Source organism: Carcharhinus amblyrhynchos, unplaced genomic scaffold (assembly GCF_965287045.1).
Source record: "Carcharhinus amblyrhynchos unplaced genomic scaffold, sCarAmb.v2.hapA chromosome_349, whole genome shotgun sequence".
Classification (NCBI taxonomy): domain Eukaryota; kingdom Metazoa; phylum Chordata; class Chondrichthyes; order Carcharhiniformes; family Carcharhinidae; genus Carcharhinus; species Carcharhinus amblyrhynchos.
Window position 1 is genome coordinate 118,600 of NW_027650089.1, and position 15,144 is coordinate 133,743.

Below are 15,144 nucleotides of genomic sequence, written 5' to 3' on the forward strand. Positions count from 1 at the left end.
GTGATCATAACATGATAGAATTTCATGCTGAGTATGAGAATGTGCGAAACCTGAGTCTGAAATTTTTTATTTTATTAATGTGTGGACATGGGCATTATTGGCTAGTCAGCATTTATTGCCCATCCTGAGTTGCCCTGAGAGGCAACAGAGAGTCAACCACATTGCTGTGGCTCTGGAGTCACATGTAGGCCAGACTGGGTAAGGGTGGTAGATTTCCTTCCCAAAAGGGCATTAGTGACCCAGGTGGTTTTTACAAAAGATTGACTTTAACCCTAATCCTGACCCTAACACTAACCTTGACCCTAACCCCAAACCTAACCTTCACCCCAACCTTGAACCTAACCTTAACCCTAACTCTAACCTTAACCCTGACCCTAATCCTAACCCTAAACTTTATCCTGACCCTAAATCTAACATAAGAACATAAGAAATAGGAGCAGGAGTAGGCCATCTAGCCCTTCGAGCCTGCCCCGCCATTCAATAAGATCATGGCTGATCTGAAGTGGATCAGTTCCACTTTCCCGCTTTCTCCCCATAACCCTTAATTCCCTTGTCTACCAGAAACCTATCTAACCTTGACTTAAATATATTTAGCGAGTAGCCTCCATCACTTCAACAGGCAGAGAATTCCAGAGATTCACCACCCTTTGAGTGAAGAAGTTCCTCCTCAACTCTGATCTAAACTGTCCCCCCCCCCAACTCTGATCTAAACTGCCCTAAACCTAACCTTGGCCCTAAACCTGCCCTTAACCCTGACTCTAACCCTAACCCTAACCTTAATCCTGACTCAAAGTCTAACCCTAACCTCAAACCTAATCTTGACCCTTAACCCTGACCCTAATCCTAACCCTTACTCTAACCCTAACCTTAATCCTGACCCTAACTCTAACCTTGGCCCTAACCCTAATCCTAACTGACTCAAACCCTAACCCTGGGCCCAACCCTAACACTAACCCTGACTCTAACTCTAACCCTAATCCTAACTCTAACTCTAAAATTAATCATAACCCTAACCCTAACCTAACCTGGATCTTAACCCTATCCTTGACCCTAACCCTTACCCTAATCCAGACCCTAACTCTAACACCAACTCTAACCCTAATCCGAATCCTAACCCTAACCCTCACTCTAACTCTAAAATGTAACTCTAAACCTAACCCTAACCCTTACCCTAACTCTAACCCTAATCCTAAAACTAACTCTGATCTTAACTCTAAATCTAAACTTAACCCTAAATCTAACCCTAACAGTAACCCTGACCCTAACCCTAACACTAACGTTGACCTTAACTCCAACCCTAACACTAACCCTGACTTTAACCCTAACACTAACCCTGACACTAACTCTAATAATAACCCTAGCTCTAACCCTAATCCTGACTCTAACTCCCACCCTGTCTCTTTTATCCATTCCTTCCTGGTCTCACGCCTGACATTGACTCCTTGCCCAGCAATAACTCAGTTTAGAAATTCTCACCCTTGTTTCCAGATCTCTCGAAAGGCCAGGATCCCTCCCTATCTCTGTGGAGGCTTGGTATCACTGAGCAATGTGTGAGGCCACCTTCTATTAGTTACTCAAGGTCAGATTTTATTGCCCATCCCTAATTGCCCCCGTGTCTCGCTCGACAATTTCAGAGGGGCAGTTAAAAGTCAACCACATTGCTGTGGGCCTGGAGTCACGTGTAGGCCAGACCAGGAAAGGATTTCATTCTCTAAAGGGAGTGAGTGAGTTTTTACACAATCCACACATTCCCCGATCAGTATTTAATTTACAACCTGCCTGGTTGCCATACTGGGATCTGAACTCACAGCCGGGGGGGGGGAGTTCCTCGCCCAGCAACATTATGGAGACACCCCACCCCAAGAGGGACTGCCTCTTAGTGGGCCATCTGCAGGCTTCTGCCAGCCTCGATTCTGATATAGACTCATAGAGGTTTACAGCATGGAAACAGGCCATTCAACCCAACCTGCCCACGCTGCCCTAAGTTAATCGCAAATGGCCCACATTTGGCCCATATCCCTCTGTACCCATCGTGCCCATGTAACCGTCTCAATGTTTTCTTCAAAAGACGAAATTGTACCTGCCTCTACTACTACCACTACCTCTGGGCAGCTCGTTCCAGATATAACCCGAACAGTGTGACCCATTGCGCAGTGCGGGAGAATGACATCCCTCTTACCCAATGAACCAGCCTCCCCGCAACTCCCTCCACACCCCACCCCCCCCCCCACCCGCCACCCCCACCTCCTCCCAGATAAACCTCACCTCGTGGAGTGTAAAAACATGCAAGGGGTTTGAGGTGCCCTCAATACTCCTCCTTACACTGCATCGCCTCCCCTCCTGCAGTCTCCTCCCTCTCGCGTGCTCTGCCTCTGTGTCAAAGTTAGCTTTCTCACATTTGGAAGACCGGCGCTCGTTCTCATCCTCCTGAGTGTTCTTCTTCCCTTTGGATTTGCAGGTTTTGAGGCTGTTGTGTCCCGCCTCACTGTCTGCACTTACTTCTGAGAGTTCAGTGCTCTAGAATATTAAGAGACACTGTCAGTAATCAGCAGGCTGGCAACAGGAATAAAGTGGGTGAAACTGGGGCGTTAGGATTCGGGGGAGGGGGGGGGGGGGGGGAGTGGGAGTTGCGGGGGGGGGGGCGGTACGGTGGGGGTGAGGAGGGAAGGGTCATTAAATCCAATATCCCCAACTTTTACTCATCCCATCTCTGGGTGTGTGGTGGGCATTGAGACATGACACGAGACTGGCAGAGCTGCCAACTGCCACCCCACGGGCATTCCATCAACTGAACTGGTAAGTCAAGTTGGCACACAGAGGAACCCGACTGCCCCGATATCCCGGTTAGTGACGGCAAACACTCAGCTACGGCCGAGCAGTTAGAAAGGCGGCTGGCGCATTGGGCTTTGTTGCGAGAAGACTTGAGCGCAGGAGCAAGGATGTCTCACCGCCACTCTGCAGATGAGACCACGTCTGGAGTGCTGTGTGCGGTTTTGGTCTCCGTATCGAAGAAAAGGGATGCTCGCCGTAGAGGGAGTTCACGGGACTGATCCTTGGGATGGCAGGATTGCCGTGTGAGGAAGGATTGGTTCGACTGGGCCTGTATTCACTGGAATTTAAAAGAATGAAGGGGGGTCCAATTGGAAAATATATAATTCGAACAGGGTTGGACGGGCGAGATGCAAGGATGTCGTTCTCTCTGGCTGGAGGGTCCAGAACAAGGGGTCACGGTCGCAGGACACAGGGTAGGCCATTTAGGACTGAAATGTCTTCACTCAATGTCTACGTCAATACGGATGAAGTAGAAAGGGTCGAGAGCTTCAAGTTTTTGGTGTCCAGATCACCAACAACCTGTCCTAGTCCCCCCCCACCCTACCAATGCTAATAGTTAAGAAAGCCCCACCAATGCCTCTACTTTCTCAGAAGACTAAGGAAATTTGGCATGTCAGCTACGACTCTCACCAACTTTTACAGATGCGCCATAGAAAGCATTCTTTCTGGTTGTATCACAGCTCGGTCTGGGCTCCTGCTCTGCCCAAGACCGCAAGGAACTACAAAAGGTCGTGAATGTAGCCCAATCCCATCACACAAACCAGCCTCCCATCCATTGACTCTGTCTACACTTCCCGCTGCCTCGGGGAAAAGCAACCTGTGTAATTAAGGACCCCACACGCACCCCGGACATTCTCTCTTCCACCTTCTTCCTTCGGGAAAATGACACAGAAGTCTGAGGTCCCGTACCGACCGACTCAAGAACAGCTTCTTCCCTGCTGCTGTCAGACTTTTGAATGGACCTACCTCGCATTAAGCTGATCTTTCTCTACACCCTCGCTGTGACTGTAACACTACATTCTGCACCCTCTCCTTTCCTTCTCTATGAACAGTATGCTTTGTCTATATAGCACGCAAGAAACAATATTTTTCACCGTATACTAATACGTGACAATAATAAATCAAATCAACTCAAACTCAGAGGGTTGTGGAGCTGTGGAATTCTCTCCTGCAGAAAGCTGTGACAGTCAAATCACTGAATAGATTTAAGAAAGGAACAGATAAAATCTCTCACCTCTGACTGTGCGAAGGGGTATAGGGTGATTGCAAGAGTGTGGGGTTGAGCTAAAAGAGCGAGTGAATGGTGGAGCAGGCTCGGAGGGCCGAATGGCCTATTCCTGTCCTTATTATGTATGATCCTATGTTTTCTTTGCCCCCATTAGTCACCAACACATCCATCCCCGTGATTCGCTGCCTTCCTACACCAATCGGAAAGGAAAAAGGCTATTTACCCAATTGGATGACGCAGGACTGCCAGCCAAACAGCCTATTAAATCCCCATTCCCAAATATTTTTATATCTAGCAAAGAGAAATGTTCTAAGAAAATGACAAAAGAATCTTTTCTCCTGTCCCACTGATGATATTTCTCCAGAGCCGCACACAGCCGTGTCCTCCAGATGGATGTTGAATCCCGGGAGACTCCAGGCCAGTCCTGGAGGGAGGTCACAACCTGTCATGTCTATTCCACGTATTGAGAGGATGAAGGATTTGCTTGGTTGTGTCTCCTGTAAAGCTCCTCTGAAGACTAGAAATTTGCCCTGTCAGCTACGACCCTCACTAACGTTTACAGATGCACCACAGAAAGCGTTCTTTCTGGTTGTATCACAGCTCGGTACGGGCTCCTGCTCTGCCCAAGGCCGCAAGGAACAACAAAGGGTCGTGAATGTCGCCCCCAATCCATCCACGCAAACCAGCCTCCCATCCATTGACTCCGTCTACACTTCCCGCTGCCTCGGCAAAGCAGCCAGCAAAGGGAAGTCGTGTCTGACAAATTTATTGGAGTTCTATGAGGATGTGTCTAGGGCGGTGGATAGAGGAGAGCCGGTGGATGTGGTCTTTCTGGATCTTCAGAAGGCGTTTGATAAGGTACCTCACAAGAGGTTATTACAGAAGGTCAGAGGACATGGAGTTGGGGGTAGGGTGTTAGCGTGGATAGAGGATTGGTTGTCAAATAGGAGGCAGAGAGTGGGGGTCAATGGGTGCTATTCGGATTGGCGGTTGGTGACTAGTGGAGTGCCCCAGGGGTCGGTGCTGGGGCCTCAGCTATTTACCATTTATATAGATGATCTGGAGGAGGGAACCGAGTGCAGGGTGTCGAAATTTGCTGATGACACCAAGATTGGGGGAAAGGCAAATTGTGCGGAGGGTGTGGAGAGTCTGCAGAAGGATCTAGATAGGCTGGGCGAATGGGCCAGGAAATGGCAAATGGAATTTAATGTTGGCAAGTGTGAGGTGGTCCACTTTGGTAGGAAGAATGGTAGGAAGGACTATTACTTACGTGGCAAAAAACTGCAGCAGGCGACGGTGCAGAGGGACCTCGGGGTCCTTGTGCATGAGTCGCAAAAACCCAGCCTGCAGGTGCAGCAGGTGGTCAGGAAGGCGAATGGGATGCTGGCCTTCATAGCGAGGGGGATTGAATATAAAAGTAGGGAGGTCTTGCTGCAGCTGTATAGGGCATTGGTGAGGCCGCAGCTGGAGTACTGTGTGCAGTTTTGGGCGCCGCACCTGCGCAAGGATATTTTGGCCTTGGAGGGAGTGCAGAGGAGGTTTACTAGGCTGATACCGGAGTTGAGGGGGTTGAGCTATGAGGAGAGGCTGAATAAACTAGGCTTGTACTCGTTAGAGTTTAGAAGAATGAGGGGAGATCTCATTGAGACGTATAAGATGATGAATGGGATGGATAGGATAGAGGTGGAAAGACTCTTCCCGCTCAAAAAAGACAGTAGGACTAGGGGGCACAGCCTCAAGATAAAGGGGGGGCGGTTTAGAACGGAGTTGAGGAGGAACTTCTTCACTCAAAGGGTGGTGAATCTCTGGAATTCTCTGCCCGTTGAAGTGGTGGAGGCTGCCTCGCTAAATATTTTTAAGAAGCGGGTTGATGGGTTTTTGATAAGAGAGGGGATTAAGGGTTATGGGGAGAGGGCGGGAAAGTGGAACTGAGCCACGACAGATCAGCCATGATCTTATTGAATGGCGGGGCAGGCTCGAAGGGCCAGATGGCCTACTCCTGCTCCTATTTCTTATGTTCTTATTTCTTATAATCATAAGCCAAGGGATTTTCACAGTAACTTCATTGCAATGTGAATGCAAGTCTACTTGCGACTAATAAATCAACTTTAACTTAGCATAATTAAAGATCCCACACACCCCGGACATTCTCTCTTCCACCTTCTTCCCTTGCAAAAAGATACAAAAGTCTGAGGTCACGTACCAATCGACTCAAGAACAGTTTCTTCCCTGCTGCTGTCAGACTTTTGAATGGACCTACCTCGCATTAAGCTGATCTTTCTCTACACCCTCGCTATGACTGTAACACTACATTCTGCACTCTCTCGTTTCCTATTCTATGAATGGTATGCTTTGTCTGCATAGCGCGCAAAAAAAAAATACTTTTCACCGTACGTTAATACACACGACAATAATAAATCCAATCAAAAGTTCTAGAGAGGTTGAGGAAAGGATTGCGGAGACAATCCTGGTTAGGAGTGAAAGTAATAGGGTAATTGTTATGGGGGACTTTAACTTTACGAATATTGATTGGAGTTGCTATAGTTCTAGCTCGCTAGAGGGGTCAGTGTTTGTACAAAGCGTGCAGGAAGGTTTTTTGTCTCAGTATGTAGACAGGCCAACTAGAGGTGAGGCTATATTGGATTTGGTGCTGGGAAATGAGCCAGACCAGGTGCTAGACTTGGAAGTTGGTGTGCATTTTGGTGATAGTGACCACAATTCGGTTACGTTCACCTTAGTGATGGGAAGAGATAGGCATGAACCTCGGGTCAGCAATTTTAGCTGGGGTAAGGGCGATTATGAGGCTATCAGGAGTGAATTAGGAAGCATGGATTGGATTAGGGGATTACAGGGACTGGGAACGTCTGAAATGTGGAGTTTTTTCAAGGAGCAGCTACTGCGAGTCCTTGATAGGTATGTCCCTGTCAGGCATGGTGGATTTGGTAGATCTAGGGAACCGTGGTGCACTAAAAGAGTTGAGTCGATGGTTAAAAAGAAAAAGGAGGCTTATGTTCGGATGAGATTGGAGGGCTCAGATAGTGCACTAGAAAGCTTTAGATTGGCTAGGAGGGAGTTGAAGAGTGAGTTGAGAAGGGCTAAAAGAGGACATGAGAAGAATTTGGCTGATAGGATTAAGGAGAATCCTAAGGCGTTCTATAGGTATGTCAAGAACAGAAGGTTGGTCAGGGCAAGATTAGGGCCAGTTACAGACAGCAGGGGGAAGTTGTGTGTGGAACCGGAGGAGATTGGAGAAGTATTGAACCAATATTTCTCTTCGGTGTTCACGCAGGGGGACATGAATATAGCTGAGGAGGACATTGGGTTGCAGGGGTGTAAAATAGACAGTATTACGGTTGATAAAGGGGATGTGCTGGAAATTCTTGAGGGGCTGAAAATAGATAAGTCCCCTGGTCCGGATGGGATCTACCCTAGGATTCTCTGGGAGGCTAGAGAGGTGATTGCAGAGCCTCTGGCTCAGATCTTCAGGTCGTCATTGGTCTCTGGTGTAGTCCCGGAGGATTGGAGGATAGCGAATGTTGTCCCATTGTTTAAGAAGGGGAACAGAGACTTTGCCGGGAATTATAGACCGGTGAGTCTTACTTCTGTTGTGGGCAAGGTTTTAGAAAAAATTATTAGGGATAGGATTTATAGTTATTTGGAGTGTAATGAAGTGATTAGAAATAGTCAGCATGGTTTTGTAGCGGGTAGGTCGTGCCTTACTAACCTTATTGAGTTTTTTGAGAAGGTGACCAAAGAGGTGGATGGGGGCAAGGCAGTTGACGTGGTATACATGGATTTTAGTAAGGCGTTCGATAAGGTTCACCATGGTAGGCTTCTGCAGAAAATGCAGATGTATGGGATTGTGGGTAATCTAGGAAGTTGGATCAGGAATTGGCTATCAGATAGGAGACAGAGGGTGGTGGTGGATGGTAAATATTCATCATGGAGTACAGTTACGAGTGGTGTGCCTCAGGGATCTGTTTTGGGGCCACTGTTGTTTGTAATTTTTATTAATGATCTGGATGAGGGTATAGTTGGGTGGATTAGTAAATTTGCTGATGACACCAAAATTGGAGGTGTGGTAGATTGTGAGGAAGGGTGTCATAGTCTGCAGGGAGACTTAGATAGGTTGCAGAGCTGGGCCGAGAGGTGGCGGATGGAATTTAATGCGGAGAAGTGTGAGGTAATTCACTTTGGTAGGAGCAACAAATGTGTCGAGTATAGGGCTAACGGGAGGACTTTGAATAGTGTGGATGAACAGAGGGATCTAGGTGTGTGTGTACATAGATCCCTCAAAAGTTGGGAATCAAGTAGATAAGGTTGTTAAGAAGGCGTACGGTGTCTTGGCGTTTATTGGTAGGGGGATTGAATTTAGGAGTCGCAGTGTAATGTTGCAACTGTACACTACTCTAGTGCGGCCGCACTTGGAGTACTGTGTGCAGTTCTGGTCCCCGCATTACAAGAAGGATGTGGAGGCGTTGGAGAGGGTGCAGAGGAGGTTTACTAGGATGTTGCCTGGTATGGTGGGGAGGTCCTATGAGGAGAGACTGAGGGATTTAGGGTTGTTTTCGTTGGAAAGAAGGCGGCTAAGAGGGGATCTTATTGAAACATATAAGATGATTAGAGGTTTAGATAGGGTGGATAGTGATAGCCTTTTTCCTCGGATGGAGAAAGCTAGCACAAGGGGACATGGCTTTAAATTAAGGGGGGGTAGCTACAGGACGGATGTCAGGGGTAGGTTCTTTACCCAGCGGGTGGTGAGGGATTGGAATGCCCTGCCTGTTGCAGTTGTAAATGCGTCTAGTTTGGGGGCGTTTAAGAGATCTCTGGATAGGTTTATGGACGAAAAGGGATTGGTATAGGCTAGTGGGTCATTGTTTTTGTAACTGGTCGGCACAACATCGTGGGCCGAAGGGCCTGTTCTGCGCTGTAATGTTCTATGTTCTATGTTCTATGTTCTAAATCAAATCAATTCTGAGGATGACGGCCCTCCCACTCACTCTTTCTGAATGATTTCATCCAGTCTCAATTCCCGCCCCATTCACCGGGTTCTGGGGTGCACACACCGGTTCCGAGGGGTCAGTGAGAACAGCGCTGCCAGTCAGGCGGGTCTCTCGGGTGTGAGCAGGGCACCTGTGGTCCGTGCCTGGAGTCCCTGGTGCATCAGTCGCTGAAAGTAAGCGTGCAGGTACAGCAGGCAGTAAAGAAGGCAAATGGTACGTTGGCCTTCATAGCGAGAGGGTTCGATTGCAGGGATAGGGAGCCTGGGACCCGGGTTCGATTCCCGGCTTGGGTCACTGTGTGGAGTCACAGAGTCGTAGAGGTTTACAGCATGGGAACAGGCCCTTTGGCCCAACTTGTCCACGCCCACCCTTTCTATTTAGCCACTCAGCTAGGCCCAATTGCCCGCCTTTGGCCCATATCCCTCTATAACCATCTTATAAACATGTAACTGTCTAAATGCTTTTTAAAATTGTACCCGCCTCTACTACTACCTCTGGCAGCTTGTTCCAGACATTCACCACCGCGGTGGCGCAGTGGTTAGTACTGCTACCTCTCAGTGCTAGAGACTCGGTTCAATTCCCGGCTCGGGTCACTATCTGTGTGGAGTCTGCACATTCTCCCCATGTCTGCGTGAGTTTCCTCCGGGTGTCCCAGTTTCCTCCCACTGTCTGAAAGATGTGCAGGTTAGGTGGATTGGCCGTGCTGAATTGCCACTTAGTGTCAGGGGGAATAGGGTAAATGCATGGGGTTGTGGGGATAGGGTCTGGCTGGCCTGCAGGCTCCATGGGCCAAACAGTCTCATTCTACACTGTGGGGATTCTCTGATTTTATGATTATGCTGTGAGAGAGTGAGTTAGAGTTATAGAGATTTACAGCATAGAACATAGAACACTACAGCACAAACAGGCCCTTCGGCCCACAAGTTGCGCTGATCATATCCCTACCTACCAGGCCTATCTATAACCCTCAATCCCAATAAATTCCATGTACTCATCCAGAAGTCTCTTAAAAGACCCCAGCGAGTTCGCCTCTACCACCACCGACAGCAGCCGATTCCACTCACTCACCACCCTCTGTGTGAAAAACTTACCCCTAACATCTTCTCTGTACCTGCCCCCCAGCACCTTAAATCTGTGTCCTCTCGTAGCGACCATTTCAACCCGGGGAAATAGCCTCCAAGAATCCACCCTATCTATACCTCTCAACATTTTATAAACCTCTATCAGGTCACCTCTCAACCTTCGTCTCTCCAGGGAGAAGAGTCCCAGCTCCCTCAACCTATCCTCATAAGGCATGCCTCCCAATCCAGACAACATCCTTGTAAATCTCCTCTGCACCCTCTCAATAGCTTCCACATCCTTCCTGTAGTGAGGCGACCAGAACTGAGCACCGTACTCCGAGTGGGGTCTGACCAGGGTCCTATAAAGTTGCAGCATTAATGCTACATGGAAACAGGCCCTTCAGCCCAACTTGCCCACGAAGTTGTGTGAGAGGAGACAGCCCAGTTCTTGCCCAAGAGGTTTCCTTAATGAGGGTTGTGGAAAAGCAGCTCGGAAATGAATGAATTGGGAAAATGCCAGAGAGAGAACGACTCCTTCCCCTCAACCATTAGACACGGGGAAGCCTGATTTTGCCGAGTGAATTAGTCTGAAAATTGTTAACGAGCTGAGATTAGCACAGAAGCTGATCTAGTCCCAGTTGTCTGACAGTAGACAGTTCCTGACTCTCTCTCGCCTTGTCCCGTATCTAATACCTTTTGACAGTTTAATTTGATGCCACATTTCCATTTGCCCATGAGCCGCACATCCTGCCAATGGCCCAGCAACAATCTGTCTGCCCTTGTTAAGTCTCCAGCTTTAACCCTTTGCGGGAGGGCTGGGTACCCTCGGCAGGGGCAGTGCCCCAGAGATTTGGAGCCACTTGAGAGGAAATTCCAGGCCATGATCACACAATGCCACATCTGGGATCTACCAGCCAGATGTGAGGCTGGCTCACCATAACAGGCTGCAGAGAAAAGCTCGATTGCTGTTTGGTGGCTACAATCAGGCTAGTAATTTTTTTAAATTCATTCATGGGGGGCGTAGGTGTCACTGGCTGGTCAGCCTTTATTGCCCATCCCCAACTGCTCTTGTTCAGAGAGCCATTCAGAGTCAACTCCATGTCCCTGGAGTCACATGTAGGCCAGGCCAGGACAAAGACAGCAGATTTTCTTCCCTAAAGGGAACCAGATGGGTTTTTCTGACAATCTACAAACATCAGATATTTTCTACTGAGTTCAAATTCCACCATCTGCTGTGGTGGGATTCGAACCCGGGTCCCCAGAACATGAGCCGAGTTTCAGGATTGATAGTCTTGTGATAATACCACTGGGCCATCGCCTCCCCCCCTGCTCAGTAATTCCGATGGGGGAGACAGTGGTGTTATGATGGTAACGCTGGACTTAATCTAGAGGCCAATGAGGGTGGCACAGTGGCACAGTGCTTGGTACTGCTGCCTCACAGCGTCAGGTTCAATTCCTGGCTTGGGTCATTGTATGTGCGGAGTCTGCACATTCTCCCCGTGTCTGCGTGGGTTTCCTCTGGGTGTCCCGGTTTCCTCCCACAGTCTGAAAGGCACGCTGGATAGGATGCATTGGCTTTGCATGCAGAAGCTGGTGGGGTGAAATATGAGAACAAGAGGGACTCTATCCTTGTTCTGGGAGGGAGGGAAAGGCAGGGGTATCCACCCTGACAGCTCATCTGATCCCGTGCAACTTCACCCTCTGCACCAGTCTGCCACGAGGGACCTTGTCTCCTCACAGCTGTCTCATTGAGCGAACCTTCTCGGAACTGAACCTCTGAACTCCCAACTTCTGCTTAAAAACAATCCCGATGTGGGTATGCCGGCGTTGGACTGGCGTAAACACAGTAAAAAGTCTGACAACGCCAGGTTTTAGTCCAACCTATTTATTTGATAATAGACTCACAAGCTTTCGGGGTTAGCCCCTTCGTCAGGTGAATGGGTGAACTCTCCATTCACCTGACGAAGGGGCTAACCCCGAAAGCTTGTGAGTCTATTATCAAATAAATAGGTTGGACTAAAACCTGGTGTTGTCAGACTTTTTACTGTAAAAACAATCCCGTCAGGGATTGGGATGTGACAAACATCTCAAAGATGATACCGAGTTGGGTGGGAGGGTGAACTGTGACGAGGATACAGAGATCCTTCAGAATGACGTGGACAGGTTGGGTGAGGGGGCAAATCATTGGCAGATGCAGAATAATTGGGTGATCAGCCATGATCGTAATGAACGGCCATGCAGGCTCGAAGGGCCAAATGGCCTCCTCCTGCTCCGATCTTCTACGTTTCTATATATCAGCCTGAGAGGGCAAATGAGGGTCATTGTTGATGACCCCTCTGGGACTGGGGGTGGGGGAGGGGGTGCATAACGTAAGGAGACAGGTTTAATGTTTTGAGGAGAGACATGGGGGAATGTGAGGGAGAGTGTTTTTACACAGCGAGCGGGAATGAGCTGGAACTCGCTGCCCACGAGGGGGGGAGGTGGAAGCGGAGACGATGAATGATTTCAAAAGGAAATTGGGTGGACTCTTGAGGGAAATAAACCGGCAGAGTTACAGGGATAGAGCGGGGGGAGTGGGACTGACTGGATTACTCAGCAGGGAGCTAGCAAGCATTGATGGGTTGAATGACCACTTTCTGTGGAGGGGCTTTAAATAGATGGGTAGAATCAGTGATAGGGGAGAGAGTGTACATGGGGGTGTGGGAGGGGGGAATGGGGGTAGAGTCAGTGATAGGGGAGAGTGTACATGGGGGTGTGGGAGGGGGGAATGGGGGGAGAGTCAGTGATAGGGGAGAGTGTACATGGGGGTGTGGGAGGGGGAATGGGGGGGTAGAGTCAGTGATAGGGGAGAGTGTACATGGGGATGTGGGAGGGGGAATGGGGGGGTAGAGTCAGTGATAGGGGAGAGTGTACATGGGGGTGTGGGAGGGGGAATGGGGGTAGAGTCAGTGATAGGGGAGAGTGTACATGGGGGTGTGGGAGGGGGAATGGGGGTAGAGTCAGTGATAGGGGAGAGTGTACATGGGGGTGTGGGAGGGGGAATGGGGGGTAGAGTCAGTGATAGGGGAGAGTGTACATGGGGGTGTGGGAGGGGGGAATGGGGGGAGAGTCAGTGATAGGGGAGAGTGTACATGGGGGTGTGGGAGGGGGAATGGGGGGGTAGAGTCAGTGATAGGGGAGAGTGTACATGGGGGTGTGGGAGGGGGAATGGGGGTAGAGTCAGTGATAGGGGAGAGTGTACATGGGGGTGTGGGAGGGGGAATGGGGGGTAGAGTCAGTGATAGGGGAGAGTGTACATGGGGGTGTGGGAGGGGGGAATGGGGGGAGAGTCAGTGATAGGGGAGAGTGTACATGGGGGTGTGGGAGGGGGAATGGGGGTAGAGTCAGTGATAGGGTGGGGGTGTGGGAGGGGGGAATGGGGGGAGAGTCAGTGATAGGGAGAGTGTACATGGGGGTGTGGGAGGGGGGGAATGGGGGGAGAGTCAGTGATAGGGGAGAGTGTACATGGGGGTGTGGGAGGGGAATGGGGGGAGAGTCAGTGATAGGGGAGAGTGTACATGGGGGTGTGGGAGGGGGAATGGGGGGGTAGAGTCAGTGATAGGGGAGAGTGTACATGGGGATGTGGGAGGGGAATGGGGGGGTAGAGTCAGTGATAGGGAGAGTGTACATGGGGTGTGGGAGGGGGAATGGGGGGTAGAGTCAGTGATAGGGGAGAGTGTACATGGGGGTGTGGGACGGGGAATGGGGGGAGAGTCAGTGATAGGGGAGAGTGTACATGGGGGTGTGGGAGGGGGAATGGGGGTAGAGTCAGTGATAGGGGAGAGTGTACATGGGGGTGTGGGAGGGGAATGGGGGGGAGAGTCAGTGATAGGGGAGAGTGTACATGGGGGTGTGGGAGGGGGGAATGGGGGTAGAGTCAGTGATAGGGGAGAGTGTACATGGGGGTGTGGGGAGGGGGAATGGGGGGTAGAGTCAGTGATAGGGGAGAGTGTACATGGGGGTGTGGGAGGGGGAGTGGGGGGAGAGTCAGTGATAGGGGAGAGTGTACATAGGGGTGTGGGAGGGGGAATGGGGGGGTAGAGTCAGTGATAGGGGAGAGTGTACATGGGGGTGTGGGAGGGGGAATGGGGGAGAGTCAGTGATAGGGGAGAGTGTACATGGGGGTGTGGGAGGGGAATGGGGGGTAGAGTCAGTGATAGGGAGAGTGTACATGGGGGTGTGGGAGGGGGAATGGGGGGAGAGTCAGTGATAGGGAGAGTGTACATGGGGGTGTGGGAGGGGGAATGGGGGAGAGTCAGTGATAGGGGAGAGTGTACATGGGGGTGTGGGGAGGGGAATGGGGGGAGAGTCAGTGATAGAACATAAGAACATAAGAACATAAGAAATAGGAGCAGGAGTAGGCCATCTAGCCCTTCGAGCCTGCCCGCCATTCAATAAGATCATGGCTGATCTGTCGTGGCTCAGTTCCACTTTCCCCGCCCTCTCCCCATAACCCTTAATCCCTCTCTTATCAAGAACCCATCAACCTGCTTCTTAAAAATATTTAGCGAGGCAGCCTCCACCACTTCAACGGGCAGAGAATTCCAGAGATTCACCACCCTTTGAGTGAAGAAGTTCCTCCTCAACTCCGTTCTAAACCACCTCCCCTTTATCTTGAGGCTGTGCCCCCTAGTCCTACTGTCTTTTTTGAGCGGGAAGAGTCTCTCCACCTCTATCCTATCCATCCATTCATCATCTTATACGTCTCAATGAGATCTCCCCTCATTCTTCTAAACTCTAACGAGTACAAGCCTAGTTTATTCAGCCTCTCCTCATAGCTCAATCCCCTCAACTCCGGTATCAGCCTAGTAAACCTCCTCTGCACTCCCTCCAGGGCCAAAATATCCTTGCGCAGGTGCGGTGCCCAAAACTGCACACAGTACTCCAGCTGCGGCCTCACCAATGCCCTATACAGCTGCAGCAAGACCTCCCTACTTTTATATTCAATCCCCCTCGCTATGAAGGCCAACATCCCATTCGC

The 15,144-nt window shown here is 50.0% G+C and overlaps 1 protein-coding gene across 1 annotated transcript in view; it reads right to left on the minus strand.

The window, feature by feature from the left end:
• The window catches only part of LOC145339221 (cGMP-dependent 3',5'-cyclic phosphodiesterase-like), a gene marked incomplete at both ends in the record, with an annotated part of 143,738 nt that overhangs the window by 118,458 nt on the left and 10,136 nt on the right, over positions 1 to 15,144 (minus strand). Inside the window, one exon of the mRNA XM_080183617.1 lies at positions 2,266 to 2,517. Within this exon, the coding sequence (XP_080039743.1) occupies positions 2,266 to 2,517 (252 nt within the window). The remainder of the gene's footprint in view (positions 1 to 2,265; positions 2,518 to 15,144) is intronic.